At 35.3% G+C, this 18,822-nt stretch overlaps 1 protein-coding gene across 1 annotated transcript in view; it reads left to right on the top strand.

Moving 5' to 3' along the window:
- CFAP54 (cilia and flagella associated protein 54) overlaps window positions 1–17,802 on the top strand; it is a 115,173-nt gene extending 97,371 nt beyond the window's left edge. Inside the window, exons 60-69 of the mRNA XM_067297080.1 lie at window positions 610–715; window positions 1,491–1,583; window positions 2,118–2,259; window positions 6,162–6,356; window positions 7,652–7,860; window positions 10,826–11,011; window positions 12,390–12,496; window positions 13,302–13,491; window positions 14,812–14,889; window positions 17,683–17,802. Of these exons, the coding sequence (XP_067153181.1) occupies window positions 610–715; window positions 1,491–1,583; window positions 2,118–2,259; window positions 6,162–6,356; window positions 7,652–7,860; window positions 10,826–11,011; window positions 12,390–12,496; window positions 13,302–13,491; window positions 14,812–14,889; window positions 17,683–17,802 (1,426 nt within the window). The remainder of the gene's footprint in view (window positions 1–609; window positions 716–1,490; window positions 1,584–2,117; window positions 2,260–6,161; window positions 6,357–7,651; window positions 7,861–10,825; window positions 11,012–12,389; window positions 12,497–13,301; window positions 13,492–14,811; window positions 14,890–17,682) is intronic.
- The last annotated feature ends 1,020 nt before the right edge of the window (window positions 17,803–18,822 follow it).

Raw genomic sequence — 18,822 nt, 5'->3', positions numbered from 1 at the left:
ACAGTCCATCTGACGATGTAGAGTTTCTGGTGCAGAACTCCAAGCTGAGAAAGTAGTTGTGTTCATGAGTTCCTCAGCTGAGCCCAATGAGGAAATGAAAGACTGTTTTGGTAACCTGGTGTATTTTTGCTGATTCTTGGAAGAGAGAAGAACTTTATCATGGTTTAATTGAAGACCTGTGTCCAGATTCAACCATCTTTGTTTCAGGAAAGCTGACAATGGATATATGCTTTAACATAAAAAAAGGCAGAGGAACCCATAGAGATTCTGTACAGAAAGATCGCTTCACTTGGCAAAACTACAATTTGTTTACTGAATGTTTGCCATTTGTTTACTGAATATTTGCTGCACATAATGCAAATTATATTTGGCATAATCTTAAATCATTGTGTTGTTAAGCATGCCATAAGGATGTTTTAGACTCACTAAGACTTAAAAACAGGATCACATGGCTTTCTGAAAGATGATACAGTTTAAGTAGATGACGTGGGCTGGATGAATGATTTATTTGGTGAGGCTGTTTGGCTAGTCTTATACAGGAGTCAGACTATATCATCGTAATGCTTACTCTGATAGCAAGATTTACTATCTGCGTGCTGTTTCTTGCAGGTTAATAAGAAGATCGTACCTTGAAATAGCACTATTATGTTTGCATTTTGCCAAAAATAAAGAGGATTTGTCACAGACAGATGAGGTGGTGCCTTCCAAATCAAGGGTATGTTTTGTATCTTTTGGGTAGTGGCCTCTTCATATTCCTGTTAGAATACTGTGCACCTTGCCATGCTATACCTTACTGTGACTTATAAATCATACTGGTAATGAAAGTCCTACTAGAAAAATCACACAAAGAGATCATGTAGTACAGCAGTAGAATTTTATCTTGTTTGATGTGATTTCGCATGTTTATTGCTTTGAACGATATCTACAATAACATTTAAAATATTTTTCTATATAAAACAGGAAAAAGCCAGAACATTAACAGAGTGTTTTCCTTCCTGATCATGTGCTAATTTGCACATTGCAAAGAAAATATAACATTTTAACCTAGTTTTAAATAGTAATATTTATGCTTTACCAGATTTCAAATTTTCAATATTAACATGAGTGACACCATGAAAAATATAAAGGGCTATAACCACTTTAAGGTGGCTACAAGCATTAGATTCTGAACATAATGTGTAACATAAGAGAAAAAGAGGTAGTTAAGATTCCAGAAAATGGAAAGTTAGTCAAAAAACTGCTTACGGTGATAGGGGTAGTATGAGCAGCTCTAAGAAAATTCTAAAGTAGCCGCCAATTAGTATGCTCTGAGGTTTTATTTTTAATTTTAGCAATTAATCCATGGATTTACAAAATTGGTGCTGATTTTTACACCTTTTATTGTAACTAAAACAATAATTCTGCAATTCTGAGGACTTTGTACTATCATCAAAATATATTTTACCATAATACGTTTATGATACTAATTATCAACTGGTGTAAAATTTTAGACATCTTCTGAAGAACTCTTTTCTCCTGAGAAAGCACTGATACCAGAAGGCTACAAAGCACAGGCCTGGATTGCAGTAAGAGCAGCCACACAGGTTGGTGCAATATTTTGAGGAGATGATTTTTTTGGCTTTGATGTTATTTCATGCAGCTTGCACAAGCAATCAAGGCATCACAATACAAGAAAGACAAGAGCTAAGGTTCCCTGGCATTTCTGCCATGGGTCTCATTTGAAGATGTTAAAATGGACATTGTCTGAGTAGTGCATTTAATCTCTCTTGGACAGATCTGACTCTGCTTCTACTTTGATTCAATGCAAATATACCAGCACACTGCCTGATATGTGTGCGTACGTATTTGGCACGTGGGTAGACATCAGTAGCGTCCAGGTGGGGATGTCTGATTTGAAATCACTTGTGTAGTAATTAAGTTGTCAGCAGTAATGATTTATTTAAGTGTGATATGTACCATCTGTGAGAGAGAAATGGAATATTTTCCTTTCTTCCGTATTTTAAAATGTAGTATGTTGAGCAATTAATTTTTCATTGTTAGCTTGCTAGTACCAGATTTTAAAAACTGTATAAATGTTGCAGTGAACTAGTCCTGAATAAAACAAATATTATTTTTAGGTCAGTGAAGCTGTGCTTGCTTCTCAGCTATTAATTGGAAGAAAGAGCGTTAAAGAACACAGTGTGAGGGATACAGTGCAACAGAAAATCCCTGAATTTGCTTCCATGGATCTTCTTGCTTCATACAGAGATTTCTTATCTGGTATTCCTTTCTATCTAGTAATATTAGAACATGAAATAAGTAATAAACTACATATGCCATGGTAACCTAGTAATATGTTTAATATCTAACTTTCATTTATGAAAAACTTTGTCAAATATGGAAAGTAAAAGCAAAATCCTCTTGTTTTGCATAGCTGTACAAAGCATGAGCAGGTTATGCAATGTGCCTAATGGGTCTTTAAATATCAGCCTGTGCGTGTGGTTAATGGGTTAAGGAAAATTGCATCACTTGCATGCTGGGGTTCAGAATGAGAGAGAGAGAGAAAGTGAGAGAGATGGAAACAATGGACAAACTGCTGTCTTCCTAAAAACAGCTGAACCTTTGGCATGGCTCTCCCTAGACTTGCCGAATAGCTCTTGGTGTTCTGATCAGTCTCCACTGCTTTTTTTTTTTTTTCCCAAACACTGTTTTAGAACAGAATTTTTCCCTAGTTATGTTAGTTTTTCCTTGGAGATTTTCAATTTTCCCTTTGATTTTGCAAGAAACGTTGGTGTTGAATAGCTTATGTATTCCCTCTCCCGTCCCCCCCCGCCAAACAAATCGCACCCGCATAATTATCTAAATTCTAAATCTATATTCTATCTAAATTCTAAACCTATATTCTAAAATCAGAGTCAGTATGATAAATATTTCTTACTGTTTTTCCAGTCCAATATATTATCATTTAGAGATACTTCCACTGTCTTTTTGGTAGAACTTTCCTTTGCCTAGTTTATTTCCAACTTCTGCATTTATTTTACAGCTAATGGAGTTGATGAAATGGAAGTTTTTGATGAAAAATAATTTCAGTGAAATTAAGAACTGGAGGATAATATTTTCCAGATGTTGTGTAAACACTAAGGCAGAATATCTATGTTTATTTTTCAAGCAGGAAACACTAATTTAGTGATAAAATTTTGGTTCAGTGGCTTAATTTCGGTTATCCCAAGTGACTGACAAATATTGAATTGCTCTGTCGGATAGTGGCTGGCAAAGTGGGGCAATGTCTGCTTCCTGCACAGTGTTTAAACATACGTGTTTTGAGTGGCTTATGAAAACAAGTGTTGTATGCTAAGACCTTCCATCAGTCTGATTGTCTTTGTACCAGCTCCGTTTGCTCATAATTACAGTTCATTTTTTTCTTTTAGTAAATGCTGCAGGTGTTTCTCCTGATAGTTCTGTTATGCAGTACAAAGAAGAATAGAAAATATAAAACAGCAATAGTAGGCCAAAACAGATAAAGGTGAATTGAAATGGAAATGATCAGAACAGCATGCTAAATATTTTGTGTAAAGCCATTACTGAAAGACATCGTTTAAGTTTCATGTCTAAGCAATGTGGCCATTTTAAGTAAATTCTCTTTTCACAATTGACAATGAAATATCAGGAATAATATATTTTATAGAAGCATGCATAATTATTTTCTATAAGTTTACTATTAAGAATTACTGTAATATGATGTGTTTGTTCAATTTGGAGTGAGCACAGACCAGAGGAATTGTGTAGACTTTTAAGAAAGGAATATATTAAGACAGTGGAAGTTTTAGTGAATTAATTAGTGATATAGTGGTAATTGTACTGTTTTATATCTTCTTTTTTTGGAATAAGTACAACTTTCACGTAGCACCTCAAAAAGACTTTTTTAGTCTATAGTCAAGAGCACGTTTCATTCATACTGTGCTTAATATTTAAAAGGGACTGGATCAAGCTAACAATAAACATTTCACAGTACCTGACTCTTCTGAGTTCAGGTCAATGTAATTGAGATGTTCAGCTTTTGTAACTATGACTAATGACTCCCAATAATTTTTCCACTTAATAGATATGTGCTATGGAACAATGTATAGAAATCATGGTTTTATATTTAAATTCAGGAATGGTTTAGTATATTGCTAAAATACTACCTGCAAGGATTCCTAAGTCCTATTCGCTAACTACTAAATACATACTCACTGCTCTAGCTTGCTTGTTGTTGCAAGTGTAATGTAACCTATTCCTTCTGAGTTGATTGGGAGGTGTCATCTGTGCTTGGATCCTTAGTTTCACAGTGGTGAGCTTTCCTGAGCCCTTACAAGACCTTTTTTGTCTTGACTTCGGTAGCAGAAATTCTTCCCCCTCATGCCCTCTGACTGATCCTTTTGATTTTTTCCTTGTTGAATGAGAATGCTGCCTGCTAAATTTCACAGTCAATTGATTTCTACTGAGTTTGTTTTAAAAAACAAAAAAAAGCTAAAACATCATGTTCCTCATCTTGAGTGTTCAGGATTGAAACAGGGAATGAGGGATCTGGTCTTTGCAAGCATTATTCTGGCAGAACTTTCACAGATTTTTGTTTAGGTTTCTGTCTGAAGATCACTTGCAGAATCAGGGTCCAGTTGTACAGGGAAGCACAGAAACCCATAGATAGTATAATTAATTTGGCCTTTAATGAATTCACTAAAAGAGAGGAGTGAGATAACATTGTGCTGTGGATTTGAGAAGACTATTAATCTGATTCAAAGTGAGTGTTAGATAACAAAGACCAGATAGAGAACTCAATTTATGTTAAATGGTTTATTTTAATTTAAAAAAATTAAAAATATTTTTAAATAGAACTAATCAAGATTTAGAGCCCTATTTCTAATGAGATTAAAGGCAGAACATGATGAAACAGATAGATGATTGTCCCCAAGAAACCCATTTTCCTCAGGGGATTCCAAATATCCAAAACTTTGCCAGTGACCCATCAATTCCAGGATGGAGCCTCAGAAGGCAACAGCAAAAATATATCATTGAGGAAGGGCTGTACGATGACATAATGGGATTTACATTTTCTTATACCCGTGCCATACTTAACGTAATGCTTTTAATTATTGCTCCTATTTTTCTCCAGTATCAAAAAGCATTGGTAGTGAGGATTAATAAAATGGCATTTGATTTGAGTTGGAATTTCTACTCCATGTTTTTGAGTGTTTGGATATTGTTCATGTAGAAATTCTACCTAACGCTATTAAAAAGATTTTCAGAGATTTCTGTTCTGTTTTACATGCAATAAATAAATAACAGCCATGATATTATTAGTGAATGTGGTTAATAAACTAAGTTTTGAACCATTTCATAAAAATTGGATACAGTAATGTGAAGCCTAATTGAGTTTTGAATGGTTGAAATAGTGCTTTATGACATTATCAAATATGCTCAACTGCCATTATATGTCCTTAGGTTGCATCTTTCTTTATGTTCTTTTTACTTTTTCTGGTATAATTTGTGGTTTAGATAGTATCAACATTCTAAAATAATTTTGAGCATTATATGGATGTTTAGCTTTTTAATAAGTTGCTGTATTGCATGTCAAATAAACCAGGAGATCCTATGGCCCTAAACGTGGAATTAGTTCATCTCTTGTAGGCTGAGTCCAAAGCAAAGAGTTGCATGATGCCAAGGGGAGCATAGGAGGTATTATTTGCAACAGGTCTTTTTCAGGGGGAGAATATCTCCTTCTGTCTTTTCCTTTATATATAGTCTTTTCCCTTTACTTTCTTGCTGGTGAAAAGTAGGGTGTGGCTATATAGGAACCTCCTGATTCCCAGTCCCTTTCTGGTTTCATGGGAAACGTAGGGACAGAGCACTGCAATTCACTTCTACATTTGCATGTCTCAGAGAGAGAGAAAAAAACCTGCTCTCTGCCCCCTTTAGCTTCCAAGGACAAGGCAGAATCTTGGCCATGATGTGAGAAATAATTTTTTTAAGGTGTTCAACTTAAGCAGAATAAAAAGGGTGTCATGGTCTTTAATAAAAACATTAGTGGGTTCAAAATTTGCATTTTTAGTTACAGATAGTCAATTCCAACACAATGTAGAAATATCTTTTGAATTATAACCATTCATTTGATATCCATTTTTGAACTGCTATTGGATTTGCAGATGGATATAACGTTGTCTCTAAAAGTCCCCCAGCATCAAAAAACAAGCACATCGTACCAAACAAGCAGGACCGAAGTGAAGGAACAGAATGTCTTGCCACCAAGGCCCATGAGAAGAAACAGACCATAACCTGGGTTCACTTGATTCGCTACCATGTTTATTTGAAAAGACTTTACAACACAAACCCTGTATTTGGTATGAATTTTTTTCTTCCTTTTAGAAAACTGACATAATTCAGCTACTGTTCTTGGGGGTCAAAAGTATCAGAGTTGAGCCCAGTATCTGAGATAATCTCATTCTGAGTTCCTTTAAATTGTGTAAATGGGAAGAAACTTCACTGAAATCCAAAAAGTGATGTCAGCTTGCAAGTCCTGTAAGTGAACACATCATTACCTTTCCCACAATTATTCATAAGCCTTAATGACACCACAAAAAGCATGCCTCAAAACTGAATTCCTATTATTATTTCTGTAGCCTTTTTTTCATGCATAAACGATATATATTTTTAATTCTAGACACCTCAGTCTTAAGTCACCTCAAAAATAAATCTATTCAGTTTGGGGGCCTGTTTGTGAGGAGAGGAATTGGCTCTTGTGTAAATGGAAAGGCTGAGTATTATTTGAATGTGTTCTGATTAAAGCCCCAAGTGTTAGGTAAATATTTGGTTTATTTCACTGCAAATTAAAGATGGTAATGGATGGTCCTGTTAAATAGAAATTAATTTCAGGGCCCTAATACTGCTCATGCGCATCTGAAGGCCAGCCATTGGATATACAGGTGATGACCTGATAGTCCAGAGTAGAACCCGTTTGTACGTTTGGGAGTTTGCTCTAGGCTTTAGGAGTAGCCTTTGCTATCCGGAGAGAAACTTAGCAGCTCTTAAAATGAACATTTCAGAAAGGGCTGGGTTTTTTTTCCTTGAAGCACCAAATGAAAGGGAAGTATTCACCACCGAGCTATAAGGACAGTAAGGTATCTACAGGTAGGTGTCAAAATGTGCTTAGGTGCCTCGCTGCAGTTACAGTCGACAGAGCCTAGAGAGTGCCTCAGCTATCAGCTGCTAGCTGGGTAAATCAGGGTAAGCTAAATGGCTCTCAGAGCCTCTTTGCGCTCTACTGGCTAAATATGTGTTTACTGTAGTGGGTACTTAGACATCTAGTGAACATACTGGTGCTTACATCTAGAAAGCTAAATTTAAGTCTGTTAACCTCACATCTACTCATCCCATTTTACACTACTTTTGTAATGTCTATATAGAACTTGTTTCATTATCTGGTTGAAAAATGACGATACATGAAAAATTATGATACAAATAACATACTCTAATATTTATTGGACCATCAGTGTAATTGTTGGAAATACATTTATTTGCTATTGAATCAACTTACATATTTTACCATATTTTTTAAATTTACAAATATCGAGTAGCTATAGAAAGTTTACTTCTAAATGACAGATGATAATGAAATAAAAGTAATCTCTTTTCAAAGCTTCCCTTAAATCAGGACCTGGATCATCTTCTGCAAGAGATGGACACTTTAGTCCTGTTTTTGACACAGAGATTGTTCTACGCATAGCAGAAATGCATGTCTTCCTTAAAAAACATTTGTTTGAATATTTAATGTGTTGTCTTGAGGATTTCCCAAAAGAGCTATGTTATATAGAAATGCCGCTTGGTAGTCCAACTGATTCTTCAAAGGTATTTATTATTATTGCTGTTGTTAATGATGATTCAAAAATATGTATTATATTTGCAAGTCATATCTGCATTCAGCTTCCTGCTACCTCAAATAGTGATATTTCTGAAAGTGCTATAGAAGAATGAAATTCATTACGCGCAGGACCAGTGCAAAATGCAAGTCCTGTGCAAGCAGTGAAGGACCTAAAGAATGCTGGCAAATTTGTGTTATTCATTCCCGCATAAATGATCTCTATCCAGTGCCCATTTTATTTAGACCCTAAAACATTAAGTGGAATGATATTTAAGACTTCATTAGCAGCTGAATAAGCTTGCCATGTTATCTGGTAAGATTGATGCTTTTAATCTTTTAGGTCTCCATGTTTCATACCAAATATGTCCTAATGTTTTATTTATGCTTTGTTTGTCTCTATATTATTAATTTGGTCTCTATATTATTAATTTGGTCTATAATAAATCATGTTCTGAAACCTGGTTTTCAAAAAAATTATGATTTCTACTTTCTCTAAATTTGATGAAGCCCTTCTGTCTCAAATTTAATTAATGTTTAAAGACTGTCAAAAATTTTCACTGATTATCAGCTAATTAGAAAATCTTTTTTTTTTTTTTTTTTTTTTTTTTCAAATCTCTGGCTAACAGTCTATTTGAGGTCTCAAATGAAAGTAGCTCATACTCAGACTATACTACTCACGGGAAGCTCAGATTGGAATTCTGGAGTCTATGCTGACCATAGCATATATATTTAATATTGGATCTTGAAGATCTTTGAAGATTCAATATAAACATAATTTTTTGCCAGTTTTCCTATCCCACTTCTCACATTAATAATTACCCTAATACTAAAAAAAAAAAAAAGACAGGATATTCTTTATGGTTTCCTTTTTAGCTATTATGTTCAGTGTTAGAGGGAGAAAGGGGAGCGTTGAGGGGTGAGGATTTGTTATCTTGCCAAAATGAGTGAAGCTACTTTTGTGAAAGTAGCTCTTCTAGAGTTGGTGAACTTTCTGCGGCATTGGACAGCATATCATTACTCATTTCCCAACAAAGAGCTGACTGTGGCACTGAATAAATTGTAAATATATGGTATGTGACATTTATAATAGCCATAGTATATCAAAAATTATTTTACTCTGTCTGCTCTTCTTTTGACACAATTAGTATTACACCATCCTAGAATAATAAGCTTCAGAGCTCACTGTCATGTTCGTGACAGGTGCAGGCTGCATAATCATGTGTTAGCTTCACTGTTGTAGACAGCTAACAAGCCTAAAGCTCTTACTTTTCTTATCAATTCAAAGCTTTGCTGATTTTTATCACAACATTTTTAGAAGTTTCAACTATGCAGTGGGCTGTATAAGTTATTTTAAAAAATGTTACTGTAATTTGATACTGGGATCTTTTAAAAGTACAAATACAATTTTTGAAAGGATCATTTTTAGTGACGAGATCGTTTCACGCGTTTGTAACTCTCTTTTCGACTCCTGAAATTTTTTCAGCTCTACCGAATGAATAATCCAAACAAATTACATGAAAATTAAGAAGGTTATAATTAAAATTGTGTGCCCTTTTTCATTTTTTCATAGTTTTTTTTTATTCCACACCATGATAGTATGCAGGATGGAAATACTTAAATAAGACAGTAGTTTATTGTTTACAGGATTTTGAGAAAGTTGAATAGATAAATATTTATGCATGTAATTCAGCAACCCTCCAGTTTGACAAGAGAAGTTGTAATATTCTTTGTCAAAAAGATTCAATAACAAAAATAACAAAATGGAAATAACAAACGATGCAGTTCCATGAAGAACAAAATACACCACACATGATTTAGGAAGAAATGCATAGCATAAATGGATTTTTGAGAGTTCTAATTAAGGGGCATGGCATAGATTAGATCGTTCCCACCTCCGTATATGCATCTTATCATAGTTTTGTTGACTCTCCATGTTAGCAGGATTGTGGGTGATGTAGTCTCTATTGCCACAGCTAACGTCCAAGATCCTGAATATAGAGGAACCTTGTATATGGTGGGTGATCCATGCACAGTCTCTCCAGGAGGTATGGCCACTGTGATCACTGCCTCAGTGCTTAGGGTCTATGTGGCACAGACCATTGCTACTTAATTGTCCCATGACACATGCAAGGTACATCTGTGTGCCCAAATGCGTGACTTCAGCACCCCTCACCTTTGCCTTCCCTTCCGCTATATTGCGATGTGGGATGGGACCTGGTTTTATGGGGTAAGATTATGTCACTTTGAAAGGTCCTCAAGGCTTTTTTCAGTTATGAACACCCAAAATCAAAAAAGGGACTAACTCCCCAAGCAGTTTTTTCAGCGTTCACATTTTGGGATCAATGATCTTTTCATATAGCTTTGGTGTTCCCCAAAATGTCACTGTTTGGCCTCCTAAATTCTTTGCAGATCTGCATAATGCTTTTACAAAGTAGAAATGGCATAGCCCTGTTCAGCCTGTAGATCAAATATTTTACAATTTTAAAAAGGACAAAATTTCATGACATGGTTAACAGTACTCTTTTGATTGCTTCCCTGGTCCATGATGACAAAACAGTAGCAATTTGATGAATGGCCTGCTACTGTTCCTTATATATTTTAGTAAATATGACATAGGATGAATCTTCACAAATTAACAGACTGAATTTTACTTGGGTAAAACTTTGCAGTTTTACAGCTAATGAGAAAGCAAATAGGTAAACATATAAATAAAACATAATTTTAGCATTCAAGTTACTATTTTAATTATCAATATGTATGGAACTTTGTGAATTTTGTGAACATGTGAACTTTGAAAAGCCTTTACTTGGTAAAATGGACACCTTTTAAAAGAAGCATATTTTTGAGCAGGAATGAAAGTCATACTGATTCTAATAGACAATAGATTATTATGAACAAATGCATGTTACACAAGCAAAAACTTAAAATCTAAAATTTTCTTTTGTGTTTCAGATGTCCCATGAAAGTACTGGAATTTCACCAAAGTCTTCATGTGTGAGAATAGCTAGTCCCATTCCTGTCATCACAGAAGCAGACGGTCAGACTGAGAGTAGGGCAGCAAATGCTTCAAATAAGGAGCTTAGCATTCAGTGGTACATTCCTCCTCTGGCAAAGCCATCAGATGATACAGAAGCTAAGGTATAACTACACCAAAGCCATTCCTTACGCATTGGAACAAATTAAGTCTGATTTCCAATGAATATTTGTGTCATGACTGATCAGTTTTTTCATTGAATTATAAATATGGCAATTGGCAAGCTGGACAGCAGGGGCTATATATATATATATATATATATATATATATATATATATATACTCTGCCACAAAACTGCTAGGCAAGACTAACAAAATGCCCTGCTGGTTGTTTGTTGACAGACCAGAGAAAGAGTTTGGAGACTCTTTACATCCTCCAGGCCATATTTTATTCAGTCCTGTTGCAGAAACTAGTTATCTTTAAGATCTCCACTCTGTTCAATTTGGTTAAAGCTGACTGAGATGTTCAAACAGAACTGCAGGGGGAGGCTGGCAGAGAAGCAAAGGTACACCTCTCCAGAAGAAATGGGATTTTATGAACCTCATTTCCCTAAGAAATTAGGCTAAAAATGAAAAATGAGGGGAATTGGAGGGTTGCAGAAAAGACTGAGAGATGGAATTTGTTTCAGTTTTATTTTAAACAAGGGAACTGCACGTAGGTACAATTTCTGATACTGCAATAGAAATCCACGGTCTCCAAACATTTTGGCCTAGCAGATCAGTGTCAAAATTTCTACTAGGCCTCATTCATCTCTATTAGTAAGCTATTATTGAAAGCTCTGTGAAGTTAGTGCAAATAATGTAAGATTCAATATAGTTTTGCAGGTCACTTCAGCATAACCTTACAGGTCAGCAGCGATCCACTGTTGAAAACAACTGATACGTTAGTAATGCCGTATTCTTGACTTTCTCCAAGTAGTCAAAATATTCAGCTACCACTAAGCAGCATATTTTCAGTCATTAAAACAAATTAATTCAGTGAGATATAAGAACATCCTAGTTCATCTTTATGTGCTCTTATATTGATACTGCTTTATTAGACCAGTGAATTATGTGCACTCCATGGATTTAAACATGGTATGATGACACACATGCCCAAGGTCATATAGGAAATATAAGTAATAGTATATCCCCTTTTGCAAATTCAATAAAAGCCTGCCTGAAGTTGGAACTCTGGGGATGAATGTAAGTGGGATTGATTGACCAAGATCAGGACAAGACTGGGATTTTGATGGTGACTGCATAGGGTAATAACTTTTTCAAACCCATATAAATTATATGTGTAATTAAATTGTTGTAACACCTATAAAAACTTAGTATAATACAAATTCATAGGAACCCCCACTCTCCTCCTTTTCCGAAAGCCAGTTACCAGAGTCTACAGCAGTACACCAAATTCGATATTATAATCTAGTATGACTCAGATACCTCAGGTGTACTGTAGCATACTACATTATAGTTTACATAATCCATCTCTTTTCAGGTTTTGCTGCTTTATGCTTATAACACAAAGCCTGTCAAGATTAGCAACATCAAGATTTTCAGTTCAGTGTCTATATTTTCAGGCCACTTGTGGATCCCACTGGCTAGGTAAGTAATCACTAACTTTGCCCTGTTATTTCATGCTATATTAAAGATCAGTCAACCATTTAGGATGAGAGAAAATAAAATACAAAATATCAAAGAGCTGTAAGTCTTAAAAAGCATTCATTTTAGCATTTCAGAGATTTTTCACTAGGAAGACTATAACAGATGTTGTACACAGCATTAAACATCCAAACATATGCCTTTTCAGTACGTTAGCATTTTGTTTTTGTTTCTTGAAGAATTGAGTAACACATGCTAGTTATATTACACTGGCATAGCAATATAAGAAAACGCTAGCAAATCTAAGAAGCAGTCACAGCAGTTATTCTTGTTCTCTCTTTGGTTCAGCTACTACTGTTTGGAGCCTGCAAGAATTTTTCTCAATTGTAGCCCCAGACTCAACCCTTCTTTCTACATCTTATGGTGTTTTTCATGACTTCTTCCCAGCCTGGAGGGAATTCTAGCCCCAATTTTTGGAACTGCTGAGCAGGTGGAGAGGAAGGAATAACAGGCCAAAAATAACTGCAGCTCCTGCTACCCAGCTTGTCAGCCTTTTTTTACAGTGACATACTTAAAATACTGCTTCTTACCATTTTTTAATGCAAAAAGCCAAAGCATTCCATATTTCCCCTTTCTTTAATGAGAAACTTTTTTTTTTTTTTGGTAAAATTATGCAGTCAGTCTTGAAATGAAAGAAAATCTAGAAGTTAGACAAATAAGTAATAGAAGGTCAGTGTAATTACAACTTGGAAACAACAAATATTGTTCTTCTATAACAGCAATAACAAACAACCTTGTCTTCTTTCAGAATTATTTCTTTACAGGAGGAATTATCTAATCTGAAGCAGCAAGTTGAAATTTTGATGCAAAGTTCTAAAAGTGTGTCTTCAGTCTCAGAAACTGCAAGTTTTCCTAAACAAAGTGAAACCCTGAAAATGATTCCTTCAACAAAAGCCAAAATGAATATTGCAAAAGTGCATCTTGATGGAAAAACAGAAGTAAGTGAGAACAGTTCTGCCCTTAAATATGTCTGATTGATAGTCTTTTATTTCAGATTTCTATTTTGGGGGAATGAATGACATGTAACTTGGCAGACATAAAAATTAGACTTCCCTCACCTGCTTTTAAGCAATGTTGAAATATTTTCACTTTTCATTTAATATTTAATTTTTTTCTTTTCCTGATATATTTCTTGATACTTTACAAAAATTGCCTTGAAAGTAAAGGCCACATTTTTAGGTGCATAAATTTGAAAATCAATGCCTAATTTATAGCAATCTACATCTGAAAATACTTGGCAGTGTTAAACTGTCATGGTGCCAAATCAGGCCAAAACTCCTCCTTAAAAAACAGTTATAAATCATCAGTGCAAAACGGGCAGTGATGGTTTTTGAAATAAGAACCTTCTAATAACACTATTTGGAAGGAGTAAAACTGGCAATGAATTTATTTTCATTTTCTCTAGGCCACCTTCCTCTTTTCTTTTTATTAGTGAGGCTGAATATGGTCCACAACCAAATAACTCCCCCCTTTCCCCCCATCACACACAAAAGAGGTAATTTCAGAATTTGCCATGTGGTCTCTTTGAGATAATGTCAATGCAATAGAATGTTGCCACAGCATAACTGCTGCTTGATAAATGCCAAGGCAAAATAGACGTTTATTCTCAAAGTGGGAGACGTTTATCATGTGACAGGATTCTCTTTATATCTATTATATGAGATGATTAATGATGTAGAGGCTGTCATTTTGCCTGGATGGATGCTGTGAAACAGTAACAATTGCTCACTGTGCCGTTATTGAGAAGCTGCATTTTGACCGTCTTGGAGAACAAATGATGTTTTGGCCAATCGCAGCATACAGTGCTTTCAGGCGGGTAGACACGGCTGTCCTTTAGTGAGTACTTCTGATTACCTGAAGGTTTTGGCTCATTAATGTATGTCAGTAATTGGCGAGCCAACGTTTAGAATATGAAGATTAACATTCCATGTATTATACATGTATAAATACCATCCTGTCAGACTGTTTGTTTATAATGTCTTCAATAAATATGTAGAAAAAGTGTGCTCATTGGAGTTAATTCCTGACCCAGGACAATTTTGCTTCAGTAAAAACCGCAAGGTTTGGGCACTTGAGTTCATATAGACAACTATTTGTGTTGCTAAATTTATGTTCATCAGCTAAGGGTTACCTCCTGATGAATTCAGCCAGGATAACCTAATACTTGAATGCTCTGAAAAGTTTTGTAAAACCAAACCATCTGATAGTTTATCACAGATTAATGGTAAAGCATTAGTTTTCTTGTTTTATACCATTAGGAAATGGCTAAAAGGTGTTTGTCTGAAGTAAAAGCACTGCTCTCTGTTGTTCCAGCTCTATCATTGCCATTAACTGAGGTATGCTATTCTCATTAATAGTAAAAATCTGTTTTTCTAAAATAAAATAATTGTTCGGTCAAACTGAAATATGGATTATACCACTAATTATCTTCCCAGTTTTTTCCCATATATTGTTGGGCTTTCTGCTAGATAGCTTTACAAATAAAATACAAATGTACATGATTACAAACTGTGCACATCTACACTGTTAGTTAGAATCACCTTCTTATACATACAAAAACATACTAAAAAGTGAATCACACTCACAATGGATTCATCTGATTTATCCACTATTTGATCATTGTTTATGCAGACTCCATTGAATTTCTTTTACTCCAGAATGCAACTGCCAAATGCAAATTACATCCATCCCTGTGTCTTTGCAGTTATTCAGGCTTTCCTTCTATTTTCTTTAGCTTTCTCTGCCTTGCCCATGACATGTCCTCAGAGATGGCATGCTATTTTTTTGTCCATGCTGTTGTGTTGATTTTGTTACCTATTTGTAGTCATCATTCAGTTTTCCCAAATGATGATCACAGATTAAGTTTCTGTGTTATTAAATGAAAGTAGGTCTTAACATATAAACAGGGCAAGGTCTTTAGAAGACAAAAGGTTATAATAAAGTCTTGCAAATTGATTACTACAGTGGTTGGAATGACTGTGTTCCTCTTGTTTGCGTGATGCAAACTTGCCAATGCCAGCGCTATGCAAGAGCGGACCGTGGGAGCTGGCCCACAGCGGGCAGCAGCACTGCTCAGTGTGCTCAGCCAGCCCAGGGGGATCAGGAGAGGATCACAGCTGCTGGAGCTCTGGTTCAAATAAGAAATGCCAAGGAAGATTTTAGAATCCACTGTAACGTATGAGCCCCCTACTAATCCTCAAATTTATTTCCTATAATTGTTCACATTATAATGATAAATGGATAAGGCATTCAATGTGCTCCTCATTCCAGTCCAGTAGCTCTCCTTTACCAAAGGAGAATCCCGAATTTTATCTGGGAACAGTTTGGCTAGTGGCCTAATAGAAAAGAGAGAATCTAAAATGGTGTCCTAGAGATCTGACAGTCGGGTACCTAGGAGTTCTCTACTTCCCTTTTATACATATGGCACCATCTTTGTTACCCCTTGTTGTCCATCCTAAAGGTCTCTCCTAAATGACTCCCAGACCTTCACATCACCCAATCCAATGATATCACTGCATCAAAATATATACATGTTTGTTCTGTGAAGCTATACTTCCTACAGTCCCACTGAGATATATGCAGTGGTAGATCCAGACAACAGATGCCTAGGGAAAGGTACGGCCAAGCTTCCATAGAATCACCTGGACCTCCTGGGCCTGTTTTAAATTCTCCTGAACCCCCTCTTCTCTTCGTCTACTTCTCTTTGTGAATCTAAGATGTAAGTGAGGAAGCAGATTTAGCAGTTTCTCTCCAGTAAGAAAATGATGTTAACTGCTCTATTTTACGCAATTTTCATGCCAAAACAAGCTAAAATGTCGCAGCAGGTGGAACAACTGACTTTTCATCACAAAGTTTCAGGCAGAGACTTCAAGACGAATTCTGTTAGGTTTGGGAGAATTGGTTGAGCAGGTGAAGCCTAATTCTTCAAGATGCTGAGTATCTTCATACTTCTCTGAAGCTCACAGAAGTTGTAGAGTGCTCAGCGCTTCTTTAGGTATACATTTCGAAGCAGAGTTTCCAAACTTTCAAATAAACTGAGTGTATGCATTACACAGTCTTCCTGGCTAGAGGTGGAAAGCTCAGTGGGGGATTATGCTTTAGGTAGTACATTCCCTTTGGTTTCAAGCTGCGGGAGAAGGCAGCAAAATACAGTGTTATAAATTTGTTTATGTGTAGTTTTACATCAGTTTTCCACACCATATGCTTTTTGCTCCTGGTCTTGTTTTGAATTAATTGGACAAAGTCAGTTCTAATTTGAGGTATTTCTTTTCTCATTCTCTGAGCTATCACACTTCAACTGCTGTCGTGTATCCAGTTTCTCTTTTTTGGTTCCTTTTTTTTCTGTTCATTTGTCTTACAGTACTTTTGCTTCAGCACTGAGTTATATTTTAAGTGGAAAAAATGCATTTTCATTGAATTATTTATTTCAAATTATTTGGCTGTTTTAAGAATAAAAATTGATCAGCCAGCTTGTTTTAGAGTTTTATATTTAATGCTTAGCTATATTCTTGGGGGACATAATAAGGCATAGTACTTAGGAATTCCATTTTTAAATGATAAAAGTAAATTTCTAAATAAAATGCATTAAAAATTAACCTCCCTAGATAGCTCTGTTCCAATACTTCTCTTCCTCCAAAGTTATTTCTTGTTAATACCTAAACCATTTTTTGTCGCAAGTTCAGCTGATTAGTTCTTCTCCTTGTCTGATGGACATAGAAAACAATTTATCATTGCCCTCTGTTTCACCTTTTAGAGCTAGCTCAAATCTTTCAATCTTTCATCTTAGGAAAAACTTTCCAAATTTCTAATCATTCTTTCTGCTCTCTTTTGGTATCTTCACTTTACCTATAGCTGATCAGCAGAAACTTTGTGAGCAGGATTCTTCACAGAAATTTCCTCCCCTTAATCCTAGTCTATAAATTTAGTGCAAGAGATTTCATTATCTACAATTTTAAATTGAGGCAATGAGTATTTGTTACTTATTCTTTAGTTGTAGGTCAAAAATCTGGTTTGAAATAACAGGCAGCACATTTTATACAGAGATATTTGTATATTGTATATATGTACTTTTTGGTACCTATCAGCTTAATAAAATTATTCATTTGGTAATTTTTTCCCTGTTTTTTCAGGTCCCATTTGATGTTACTTTGCAATCAATAGCACATTTGGAAAGCATGTTTGATCCTGCCAGTGGATGTGTAATAACTGAAGAAAGTCTTTTCAATTGGCTCACATCTCTGCTTCAGTAAATTCTACTTTTGCAGTAACTTAATCAGCTGCTGAATGCCACAGAGTTAGGCTTAAGTTCTGGAGTTAGTGAAACAATAGAAAGTTTGCCACTGACTCCATTAATCACACCAGGATTTAGCTGCTAATGTGCTTTATCATTTTCATGTTATTTAAAATTATTTAAAAATTAATAATTGTTAAAATTAAAATACAATTTTAGGAATTAAATGTTTTAACAGTACTTTTGTAATACAAAAATTAAAAATTTGATTTATTCAGTCAAATAGAAGTAAGTGAGTCTGCAATTTGTTGGGGGTTCTTTAGCTCTTCAAAAATTTCTTATTGATTAGAAAAGGTGAGTAAGATTGTAGCCTCCTAGTATTCAATTAAAAGACACTGATTTTTCCATAAAGCTGTATTCCCATCAGCAAATTTTTAATTGCTTTTGCAGTTACCAAAAGGTGCTTCTATTTTTGAGACTGAGAAAAAATTTTGCCTAAAACCATCACTGGTTTTCTTCTTTTACACTTCTGTTTGGAAACTAGCATTTCAGATTTTTCTCCTTTTTTTTGAAGAAAAACACATCACATGTTGAGGGTAAACGTGATTGTTTAGAGGTCTCCATAATTTCAAAGCATTATCTGAAAAAGCGAGTTTAAAAATTAAGTATAAAGGTGAACATTTTTAGGCATCATTCTAAAATGCTAAAAAAACCTGTTTTTTTGTTGTTAATATCATAAACATTATTATTTTTAAGTGCTGATGAAATACTAATGAGTCCTAACAAAACCACCAGAAGAAATACGATTATCCCAGTGTTACGGATGGGGATTTTGACACAAAAAAGTAAGCTGAGCAGGGCCAAACAGGAGGGCGCAGTGAGACAGGACTGGGTGCTCATGGCCTTTCGGCTCTGCTCACATCACAAGGCCAGGCTCTTCTTTGATAGTTACAGGAATTAGTTTGCTACAAACAACAAAAGAAACGGGATATTTGGGCAGGGGCGCTGCAACACTTGTCACTGGCTATGCTGTATCTGC

The sequence above is a fragment of the Apteryx mantelli genome, chromosome 1 (assembly GCF_036417845.1).
Source record: "Apteryx mantelli isolate bAptMan1 chromosome 1, bAptMan1.hap1, whole genome shotgun sequence".
Lineage (NCBI taxonomy): Eukaryota > Metazoa > Chordata > Aves > Apterygiformes > Apterygidae > Apteryx > Apteryx mantelli.
This window is presented reverse-complemented; position numbering and strand designations above follow the sequence as displayed.